The following is an 11,466-nucleotide window of genomic DNA, read 5'->3' as shown; positions in this document are numbered from 1 at the left end:
GCTGGGTCCTAAGACGGGCGTACGATTCGCTTACGTTGCTGTGACTGGTGTCGCTGTGACTGGTTTTGCTGCGTGGTTGTACCGTTCCCGGGGTCTGGCCGTCCCAGCTGCTCCTTCCCTGGCCGGCGCTTTGTGCTGTCCATCCACTCACAGCTGGGGCTGGCGGTGTCTCATCGTGGTTTTAATTTGCATCCCTGCGTTTAGTGCCACCGAGCCTACCCTTTCTCCTTTCTTCGTGAGGTGGTGAGACGATCTCATCCCCCTGATTCCGATGAAAGCCCCACACCGCGCAGGGAGGGGCAGAGTGGCCAAGGGGGGGAGAGGGCGGCCCTCCCTCTTCTGAGGCCCAGGCTGAGCCAGTGCGCCCGGGGACACACAGGAGGAGTCGGACACCACCACAAGGACTGAGGGACATTCCACGGGACCAGCGACCCCAGTCTCTCTGACAAGTCCGTGCCGTGGAAATACTCGGGGTGTGGCGAGGGCGGCTGCGCGGGATGACGGAAGCCGGAGAGGGGCCGGGCGACCAGCTGCACGGAGGGAACCGACCTGCTGTGGCTGGTTTAGACTTTCAAACAAATCAACTCTGAAAAGACAAGAAAATTTAACAAATGAGAAAATTTAAATGTAGATTAAGGGGTTCTTTTTAACGAAAAAGTTTTTGTTAACTTAGAATGCCATGACACACGGTTGTACTTTCGCAGCCCTCACGCGGACGGCTCACACTGAAGGGTTCACAGCACAGCGGCGGGCGAGCACAGTGAGGACTGAGTGGGCTCAGGTTCAGGTTCGAGGGCCCTGTTTCACGGGAGGGAGACCACGCCCACACTCACTGCTCTGCGGGGGACTGAGGGACAGCGTCCCCTGGGCACGTGGCTCTGTAAGGACCGGAGAGTCCCGCCAGGCCAGGGTGGCGCCACCATCGACGCAGGGCTGCAACACACCCAGCACGCCCTTGATCTTCAGGGTCTCGTACAAGCCTCCCAGCCTCCAGGGACTGTTCTCAGAAGTCCCTGGGCCCAGGGGGCACCCTGTCCCTGAGTGTACCTGTTCCCCACAAGTGCATGACTGTGCACAGGAAGCAGACTAACCACCCCACCCCTCCCCGCCCAAGAAGGGTGGCGTGAGGGGCTGCATTTCTGCCCAACAGGTTGGCATCAAACAAAATCAGTAAGACCAGCCCTGCGCTGTATACAAAACTCACTGAAAACAGTTACACCGTGTTCCAGAACACACAGAGGACTTCAGAGATGGAAGAATGCCCGGACATTATTAAATCCAGAGATTTGGAAGCCTCAGGCTCTGTGCATACACTACAGGGTGGCCTTGTCTTCTAGGGTATTTTTGTAAACCCTCAAAACTGTAAATTTACCCTAAGACAAAAATAATGTGTTTCTCTTTTGGCTGAAGTCATGTCTCTTTTGGTGGTTAATTACAAGTTTTTCTCAATCTGATTAGCAGTTTCCCATTTTGATTAAAAAATATGAGTAAGTCCATTTCTATTTCATAGAAACCTTTTATTTATTTATTTATTTTTAGAAAGAAGGGAGGGAGAAAAAGAGGGAGAGAAACATCAATGTGTGAGAGGTGCATGGATCAGTTGCCTCTCACACGTCCGCAACTAGGGAACCTGGCCCTCAACTCAGGCATGTGCCCTGACTGGGAATTGAACTGATGACCTTTTTGGTCTGTGGAACAATGCCCAGACACCTGAGCCACCCCAGTCAGGGCAGAAGCCTTTTAAAAGATGGGATCCATAGAAGAAAAAGATTAGCAGGGTTCTGTGGTGGAGCTGAGATTGGAAACGGCGGGTTGATCCAGTCCCCCCAGGGCACTGTGAGGAATGCAGGGCTCTGAGTGGGGAAGCTGAGTGGTCCATGTCATACACGGAGAGCTGGCAGTCAAGTCAGGACTAACACCCAGACTCCCGCTGCAGGCCATCTCTCCTCCTTGCATGAACTTTGTCCTGACTTTGTGGTAGAGTGCAGCCTCACTGTAGTATGAAGTACACTCAGAGGACATGCCCCTGAGTACAAAACCATTGTGAGTGATGTCCGCCTGCTTGGAACCAGCAGTACCTATAGGAAACAAGGAAGTACCTTAACCTTGCTTGTCTTCCAGTTTAGGAGGGCCAGTTACAATACTATTAACAGCCAGCTACAATTTATCAATTGCTCACCATGTACCAGGTACACAGTACCAAGGACGTAGGTACGTATTTATGCCCACTGTATTGATTAAAAAACCAAGGCACAGAGAAGCTAAGTAACTTGCCCGCATTTATGCAGCTAGTCAAGGGCAGAGCCATGGCCCACACCTGAACCTGTCTGTAGATGGAGCTCTTTAACAGTCCATGCCTTGCTTTGCCGAAAGTCCTTAAATGTGATTCAGATTTTATTCTAAGATTTTCTTAATATTAAAGTTGCAGATCAGCCCCTATGTTCATTGCAACATTATTTACAATAGCCAAGATATGGAGTAACCCAACTTTCCACCAAACAGACCAGTAGAGAAAGAAGATGTGGTACATATACACAACCGAATACTACTCAGCCATAAAAAGAATGAAACCTTACTATTTGCAACATGGATGGACCTAGAGGGTTGTATGCTCAGTGAAATAAGTCAGACAGAGAAAGACAAATACCACGAGATTTTACTTGTATGTGGAATCTGAAGAACACACTAAATGAATGAACAACATAAACGCACAAACAAAACAGAAACAGACTCACAGATACAGAGAACAAGCCAGGGTCGCAGGTCGGGTGGAGAAGGTGAAGGGGCAGAGAAGTGCAGACAGGTAGTGGCCACAGAGCAGTCCGAGGGACGTAAAACGCAGCAGAGGGGACAGTCAGGGGCACTGTAACGGCTGCATGTGGTGCTAGGTGAGTACTGGAAATATCAGGGGAAGCACTTGGTAAATTACAAGTTGTCTAACCACCAGGCTGTCCACCTGAAACTAACTTAAGATGTAAACTGTAATTTTTAAAAATCGAGTTGCAGATCAGGACAAAAGACCCTCCTTGCCCGCACTGGCTGACGTTGGTGCAGCAGGACAGACACCGCGCGGCTCGGCCTGCGTCTGTGGGAAGGTGTCCAGCGATGTCTTCACAGCACCTTGGCCGCAAGCAGGAGGCAGCACTCCAGTCCGGCACTGTGTACACCACATTGTTAAAAGTAACATGATCCGGGGATGGAGGAAAGAAGGAAGGAACAGGGAACTTTTGACATTGTGATGACCAAGAACTGTTTTGAAATCAGGAGGAAAATATCTTCTCAAGTGGAGAAAGTCATTCCAGGGACCCACCTTCCCAGAACAGCCACTGCATTGTGCTTCAGCCAGAGGGGCACTGCATTAGGAGTCAGAACACCGGGGCCCTGCCCTGGTTCTGCCTCGGACTGGTCTCGTGCCCTGGTGCCTTGGCCAGTGCCTTTCCTCGAGGCCTCCTCCATTTTCCCGTCTGTAACGAGAGCTTGAACATTCTCTGATGCCCATTCTCAACTTGAGTCATGAGTATTGGCAGAGCAGAGGACTAAACCAGGTGCCCTCAGATCTGTTGGCTTTGATCTGACCCTGCTTTCACGGACAGAGCAGTTCTCCATCTGTGGGGGGATGTGGCAAGGGGTGTCCCAGCTCTGGGCCTGGGGACAGTTGTGGATTGCCAACAGGCCTCTCCGGCAGCAAAAGCATCCCCGCTTTGCTGCACAGTTCAACCCCAGGAATGAATGTGTACATCCCCAGGATACCTAACAGCACTGGGCATGCACCACGGGAGGGGACACTGCCTGAAGCAGGAGCTGGAAAAGATAAGGACCTGCGAAGCCTCGCGCAGCCTCCAAGAAGTGGGCGTGGCTGACTAAAAATATTAGCAGCAGGTTTTCAGGCTTTGGGGTGGCTTTCCTCTCCACAGATCATGATTTCCTGCTGTCCTCCTTCCCTTGGAAAATTTCAGAGTTACGCTTTGCCAAGAACTAACTCAGAACGGGTGGGCGGCTGGGTTAATGTCAGTAGCAAAGTGGGAGACATGGGGCTGCTTCTGACATGGAGGGGAGGTGCAGGGAGGCTGGACGACACGCCGCGTTCCAACCCTGGCCCGGCCGGCCGTTCACTGATGAAGGGGCTCAGAACAGGCCTGCCTGCGACATCCCAAATTGGCACGCAGGTTCTTTTGAGCTGAAGGTAACCGAGACCCTGTAAGTGCTAAAAAAACGCTAGCTCTCCTTTAAAGAATTTAGATGTGAAGCCTTGTCCATCAGAGTTATAACCAGAAATAACTTTTTATGACCTATCTATTGGGCAGAGCAAACGTCTAATTACTGAACATCTGTTCTTATCACCCTGTGAATGACCTCCACCTCCTCGGAAGCCTCAGGACATCTTACTCCATTCCGTGGCTCAGGACGCCACACATACCTCGCTTTTCCTGTCTCTGGGCCTCTCGTGCATGTGGGGTCTCTGACACTCTCATTGTGGGAGGCTCCTGTACACATGTAAGTAATTAAATTGGGCAATGTTCTCGTTAACCTCCCATGCTGATTTATTAGGCCAGCCGAAAGAACCTAGGAGGGTAGAGGAAAAAGTCTTCCTCCCCAGCATGGAGTGTGTGGTCTCAGCCAGTTATATACTGGCTCTGAAACTTGGAGTTCTCATCTGTGAACAAGGATCGCACCTATTTTGTAGGACAGAAGGATGCAAGAATTTATGTTCTTCCTGTCTCTCTTGCCTCCCACTCCTCAAAGCAATCCAATCTGGCTCCCAACTGCTCTCACTCAGCTCCCCAGTGACTTCTACAAATTTCAACCCTCTCAACAGCAAGGGACATTGTTGTCACTTCTTCCTTGTTGAGACTGAGACACACTTCCATCAGCTTCTGCCACACACTCTGCAGGGTGCTCTGTTTTGTTGGACGCTGGGTCTGTCTCTCCTGAGGAGCCGTCCTCCTCCCCTCTGTTCACTCTCCCCACCCCGAGCTTTGCCAACCTCGTTGCCAGAGTCTCCCATGACCCTCCCTCTATGCCAGGCTTTTTTCCCCAGGTTGTGCCTCCTGCCAACTGCTTACTTACCATCTCTCCCAGAGGCCCATCAACCCATCCCAACCCCAACTGGAACTGTCCCACGCCCACCATGGTGCTACACAACTCACTAAGTCAAAAGCAGGAGTTGCATCCTCCCTCCCCAACTCAGCCTTTGAACCCTGTCACTTCCACCCCCAGAGAATGTATCCGCCAGTCCTTGCCATGGCCCACGGCACTCACCCTGCCCTCAGCCCCTCCCGAGGTCTGCCTCAGCCACTCGGCTCCTCGTCCTCCCATGAACTCAACTGGCACTACCCCTCCTGCGCTTTCCCCACTGCAGCGCCGGGCCCTGCTTGCACCCCACTATTAGAAGCCTTTCCTGACCACCCTCTGCAAAACCACACTTCCCACTTCAACTTCTTCCCTGCATTTACCCATCGGATGTGTTTGTTTATTGTCTTCTCACACTAGAATGTAACGTCATTTCTAGCAGAAATTATATTGCTGCTAGATCCTCAACAACTTACAGAAGTGCTCAAGAAACACTTGTTGGATGAGTGTCCATCTCTGTGTTTTCACGGTGACCATCCCACTCCTGCGCCTCAGCAGCCTGATTTCCCAACTGCATCTCCCCCGCCCACCTTCTCCAGGGGTCTCTTCACAGGCAGACTCGATGGGGTCGTTCCCCTGCTCCACACCCCTCGAAGAGTTCCTAGGAGTCCTGAGAATAAGTCTGAACTGCTGAGGTGGCCTGTCTGCACCCTCCCCCTCACTCTCTTTGCTCCAGTGGTGCTGGTCTCTCTTGGTTACTCACCCCTCCGGACTTTCATCACAGGGCTGTTTCACATGCACCTCCCTACACCCCACCAGTACCTCTCCATCCTTCAAGTCGAGCTGAGATGAGGGACAGCGGAGTGCAGAGGTTAAGAGCCCCACCCCAGCACTAGATGTGGGTTTGAGCCTCAACTCTGCCTCCCAACAGCTTTGTTACCTTGGGTAGGATAAAGGTCTTTGTTCCTCGGTTTCCTCATCTGTGAAGTAATAATGCAACCAGCTACCTTACAAGGTTGCTGTAAGGGTTATAAATATAAATTCACTTGCTGGCGCACCATCGGGGCTGAGGGTTTACTGTCGTTGTTATTCCTTGGGGACGTGCTCCTTCGTGCCCCAGATCAAGTCCAACCGTCCTGTGAAACCCCCGCAGCACCGCTGTGTGAAGCTCCTCTGAGCCCTCACCTCGTGCTTTCTGTCCCCAGGGGATCACGAGCTCTGCAAGGGGCACCGCCTGTGTCTTGCTCAGAGCTTTGTCCCCAGCACCTCAGGCAGTCCAGGCCCGCAACACATGCAAAACACACGGTCACTCCTCACTCCTTCCCTCAGCAGGGTGGCTGTGGGCCCGGGACACAGAAGGGCACCAACCAGGCCCTCCCCTAGCCACCTCCAGTGGGTCGCGTCCTTCGGCACAGAAGACCAACCTCACAGCCCTCAGGTGGTAAACGCTGCCAAAATAACCTACAGCCTGAATCGCACTTTTGAGCTGTGAGCTAGGCTTAGTCTCTGGCCTTTTAACCCTTAACAGTTGCTCAGTTTGGTTCCTAATGGAAGAACCTGTGCCTCGGGGAGCTCCATGGGAGGGACCCCCCCCCGCAGCATGCAGCACCCCGCCACGTGACCACCACCCCGAGCAGGTCACTGCTGAAGTGCTTAAACACGCACTTTGTGAGGCTCCTAGGGAGTGAGAACAGCTCTGCTCGAAGTGGATAAAGATATCTTAACAGGTTCACCTAAAGTACTGGGGAACAATTTGGTGGTCCACGAGCAGGAAGGGAAGTCTGACCTGCTTCTCCTAGGGGACCCTAGTCTCTACCGGGCAACCCAATGAGAAAGAAGATCCAGCACACAGAAAACACGAGTCTTTATATAGAGCTCTGCGAGGGACAGGCGAGAGTGTCAGGTGCCCGTCTCCACCTCCACCACTTCTGCCCAGGTGCTAAAGCCCACGTCCTTATGGATGAGCACCAGGCTGGGGGCGGGGCCCGGCTCCTCCGGGACCACAAAGCACTTCTCCTGGCTCTCAGAAATGGTGACCTCGAAGATGTCCTGGGCTGGGGAGATGGTCTGTTCGTTGCGTGTGCCCAGCAATTCTGGCTCAGTCTGCAGTAAGACCACAGTGGGCTCAGAAGCAGCAGGAGGCACACAAGGGGGACTGGAGGGCACCCCCGGTTGGTGACTGAGCTGGTGCCGCTTGAGGCTCTGGGGGAGGGTATAGCCCATGCCACAGGTGGGGCAGCGGTAGGGCTTGTCGGCCAGGTGGGATTTGAGGTGGCGCCTCAGCTTGGTGGCCAGCGTGTAAGCACGGCCACACTGGGGGCAGGGGAAGGGCCTCTCCCCCGAGTGCAGGCGCTCATGAGCACGCAGCGTGTGTGGGTCCCGGAGGGCCTTGCCGCACACGGGGCACAAGTGGGCCTCCCCGGTGTGGGAGATGAGGTGGCGCCGCAGTTCGGGCAGCTGGGGGAAGGCGCCTGCGCAGTGCGGGCAGCGGTAGGGACGCTCCCCTGTGTGTAGTCGCAGGTGCCCACGCAGGCTGCCCCGCTGGCGGAACGCCCGGCCGCAGTGCGGGCACAGGAAGGGCTTTTCCCCTGTGTGGAGCCGCATGTGGTTCCGCAGGGAGCCCTGGTTGGCCAGCGGCCGCCCACATACGGGGCATGGGCATGGGGCAGGGGCAACTGGCACCTGATGGGTCTTGCGATGCAGTCTCAGGGAAGGCCGGCGGGCGAAGGCCTTGCCACACTGGTCACAAGCAAAGGGTCGGGCACCTGAATGTACCACTTGGTGTTCTCTGAGGTCTCGCCGGGTGCCATAGGCCTTGTCGCATTGTGGGCAGGGAAAGGGCCGCACCCCGCGGTGGCCCAGCATGTGGGCTTTGAAGCTCTCCTCTGAGCTGTAGCTCTTGCCACACTCTGTGCAAAGGAAGGGCTTGTGGCCCGTGTGCACAAACGCATGCTTCTTCAGGTGGCACAGCTGCAGGAAGGCTTTGCCACACTCCCCACACCGGTACCGTCGCCCCTGTTTCAGGGAGCTTCCCGCCGGGCCAGGAGGGCTCCGCAAGCGTGCAGAGAAGCTGGGGTGCTGCTCCCCATCTTGCTGGGCGCTGGGCTCTGAGGTCTTTGCTCTGGGCTGGCACGGGTCACTGGGGCTATGTGACGTCTTGACCAGGTGAGCATGCACCTCAGTGCCGCCGGCAGAAGACAAGGAAGTAGCCTCGCTGCTCTGGAGGCCCTGCTGGGGAGTGGAACTGCTCCGAGGCTCAGCTGGCATCTGTGTCTGGGGCACATCCTCCTCGTCCACGCTGCCACCCTGAGACAATGGACCAGGTGATTGGCTCTCCTGGGAAAGCTGGTCCTGGGTTTGGGGGTTAAGTCCGGAGCTCACCATACTCTCTGCCTGGATGCCGGGAGGTGACAGGAGACCAGGGCCTGCGGAGCAAGAGTGGAGTGCTGGAGTCAGGAGAGACGACAGCAAGTGGGGACAGTGGGTGTCACACGGCAATGATAGGAACATGTGTCTCCCCCATTCAGCCTCTGGACCTCGGCGGGACCCATGACGTCAATCTTCACCCTACAGCGTGAGCCACACACCCCATTTCTCTTCCTATCCAGTCTCAGGTGCTTCCTAGGGAGGCACTTCTGGAAATCAAAGAGCCCCAGACATCTGGATGATTCCTAGAGTGAGGCCATCCCCGCATCCCCTTGTTCTCCTGGAGACTTGCACTTAGGATGAGTTGAGGCCACCTCCTCCTCACCTTAGCTCATTTGAAAATAAAGGAACCCAGTCCCCACCCTGGACAGAAAAAACGTAATAGGTTGGAAACCTATACACAGCTGGCTGTTTTCATCAGCAGGGCCTTACTGTTTCCGGAAATTTATTTCAGGAAGATAAAAGTTGCCAATATCTATATTGTTCATTTCAAAGAAAAGACTCATTACTCTTTATAGAAAGCATCAAATGACAATTTTTACCTCAAGACTCTGAACCTCTTGCCTGAAAATTCTGGCCTTGTTGTGCCTACAACTCCTAAACTATTACGTCATGCTCTTATCCAATGCAAATCAAAACCTAAGCCCACCCCACGCCGAAACACACACCTTACACCAGACTTCAAAACTTCAGTGAGCATCCAGGCTTCGTCCCGCTCCGCAGAAAAGCAATGGGGACTCTGTAGTGTCTACCTTGCCTTCTTGGGCTGTAAGCTCTGTTTTGTCTTATCAGCAAGTTGTTTTGGTGATAATTTGGGAAGTCAGCATTTACTTGACACGTACCTTTACAAGGCTCTCCTGCATCCTCCCCAGGAGAGGCCACTTCCTGTTGTACAGCAGATTCCACTTCTGTCACCACAGTCCCCTTGGAGGGGGACCAGGGCTGCAGCAGCAGCTCAAAGCCCGGCAGCACGACCCGGTACACCTGCAGGTGGAGCCTCTCGCTGATCCGCACCGGGGCCACGTTTCCCTCACCCTCCAGCCTGCCCCGCTGCACCAAACTGCAAAGCAGAGCAAGAGCTAGCTCAAGAGACCCCCTTCGAGTGGTCTTCCCTAAAAGCCCCAGCTCCTGGTCAGTCCACGTCCTAAAGAACCGCATGCCTTTGGAACACTCACTGCAAAAGACCACTGGGTGGGGGGATTACAGCCGGCTTCCGGTTCCAGCCCATGCCACAACAGGAAGCCTCAAAGAAGCAACTTTACTACATACTCTCCTGTAACTTACCTGGTCCAGCCTGAACTCTGCTCACAAGCACACACGTCTCCCCATGGGCCTAGTGACACGTCCTGAAATAAACCAATAAAAGTCCTTCTCCCATGTGTTTGAGGGGGCCAGAGTTGGGGGGAAAAAACAAAAACAAAACAAATGGAGCCTTTCTTGAGAGAGGTCTAAGATGAAGCCCCTGGCAGGCTAGTGTAGTCTCTGGCTCTGCCTATACAGGACTGTGCCGGTTTTTCACTTAGTAATGACCAGAAAGACTGTCCCCTCACCTCTCTCCCAGGGCACGGAGAGTCACTAAACTGAACACACTGCTGCCCTCCTGTGAGTACCAAACTGAAAAAGGAGAAAGAAGAGTAGAGTATCAACTCTTTTTTTCAGTACCCCTTATGCAATGAAACCCTTTAGCTGTGCTATTTCATCTATTGCTCCAAATAATCACGGAGGATTAAAATAAAGGGAACAGTCATTCCTTTATTTTATATAAATTAAATGAGACATACCATTTAAGCAGCTTAACTACTAAGGCTAGGATATGACCCCATGGCTCTTCAAGAGCAAAATCTTAAAGGGGAAGGGTCAGTTCTGGAGAGAAGGAACTAAACGGCGGCCTTATCTCCTAAAACGCCCTGCTTCCTCTAACAAACTGTAGAGCTGTCCAGCAGCTGTCTGAACCGCTCCCAAATGTTCAGTGATGGAAATTAGCCGCCCTATCCCTCCATACCTTCTTCTGCCGTGGTTTCACCCCCTCGCCCTTCTGATCGGAGACGGACTCCTCCTCTTCCAGCGGCCCCCAGAGCACTCCTGGCTGCAGAGGCTCCCCGACACACCAGACCCCCAAACGCTGTTTTTCCATCAGTGACGGGCCAAGGGCTAAACCCCGTGGGAGGCTCTTCAGAGCGAGGACAGCTCGGATCGGCCAGGGTGGGAAGTCTCTGAGGTCCTGGGCACGACCTTCTCCGGACGGGCTCCATCCTGAGCCCGGGTCCGGGCTCGGCTCCGCGGCTGCAGGGATATCGGAAGGCAATGAAGGAGTGGCCCCAGAGGTCGTGGGTGGGGGGTGGGGAAGAAACCGCACGTCTTCTCTGGCCTCAGGAGTCTGAGAGATCGATAAGGGCTCCAAAGGAGCCCCTGAGAGGTTTGAAGGGGTTTGAGGGCTGTGAAGAAGCCCCCGGGGACTCTGAGGGCACGAGGAGAGGTGCCCGGGGTTAAGAAAGAACAGGGTCGGGGGAAGAGGGTTGACTAGAGAATGTCAGGTGTTTCTGGGCCAGGGCAGGTCGGCGACTTCGCAGGTCACTCACCGAAGTGCAGCTTCTCCCCTTCCAAGAGCAGCTCCGCCACCTCCTCCATCCCGGGTCGGAGAGCCTCTCTCCGCCGGAAGTGAGCATCATCTTCTCCGCTCCTCCCGGAAACAGTTATGGACTGCCAAATTTACTCTCGGAAAAGAGTCGTAAGACTTAGCCCTCATTGGTGCACAGGACCGGGAGTTTGGCAATACTGGGGAAGCAAAACTCTGTTAGAGAACAATATGAATTTAGGGTTCCGGAGGTCCACCAGAGATTCAAGTATCGGAGAAAGGGAACTAATTGTCCCAGTCGCCTCCTTTCGAGAGGGACTAGTCGGACAGTTTTGCTGGTCTCATTCCAGACCGGCACGTACAGGAAGTGGGTGTGGCTCCAGGAAAAGCCTTGT

The 11,466-nt window shown here is 54.0% G+C and overlaps 1 protein-coding gene across 1 annotated transcript; it reads right to left on the bottom strand.

Moving 5' to 3' along the window:
- Positions 1 to 6,917: 6,917 nt before the first annotated feature.
- ZNF408 (zinc finger protein 408) lies at positions 6,918 to 11,396 on the bottom strand. The gene is made up of 5 exons (XM_045825816.1): positions 11,076 to 11,396; positions 10,499 to 10,779; positions 9,781 to 9,842; positions 9,339 to 9,556; positions 6,918 to 8,495 (listed from the first exon to the last, which is right to left on the bottom strand). Exons 1-5 carry the CDS (start codon positions 11,122 to 11,124, stop codon positions 6,970 to 6,972), a joined length of 2,136 nt encoding a protein of 711 aa, XP_045681772.1. The 5' UTR covers positions 11,125 to 11,396; the 3' UTR covers positions 6,918 to 6,969.
- Between the last annotated feature and the right edge of the window lie 70 nt (positions 11,397 to 11,466).

This window comes from Phyllostomus hastatus, unplaced genomic scaffold (assembly GCF_019186645.2).
Source record: "Phyllostomus hastatus isolate PE091 unplaced genomic scaffold, TTU_PhHast_1.1 phas_scaffold_585, whole genome shotgun sequence".
Classification (NCBI taxonomy): Eukaryota; Metazoa; Chordata; class Mammalia; order Chiroptera; family Phyllostomidae; genus Phyllostomus; species Phyllostomus hastatus.
This window is presented reverse-complemented; position numbering and strand designations above follow the sequence as displayed.

What these genes read in the sequence shown, in the direction of transcription:
- ZNF408 (XM_045825816.1), bottom strand. Translation starts at nt 11,124, where the DNA reads ATGGAGGAGGTGGCGGAGCTGCTCTTGGAAGGGGAGAAGCTGCACTTC. An exon ending in TGAAACCACGGCAGAAGAAG is followed by an intron (nt 9,843 to 10,498) that starts GTATGGAGGGAT and finishes GGTTTATTTCAG; the next exon opens with GACGTGTCACTAGGCCCATG. An exon ending in TGCAGGAGAGCCTTGTAAAG is followed by an intron (nt 8,496 to 9,338) that starts GTACGTGTCAAG and finishes CTTGCTCCGCAG; the next exon opens with GCCCTGGTCTCCTGTCACCT.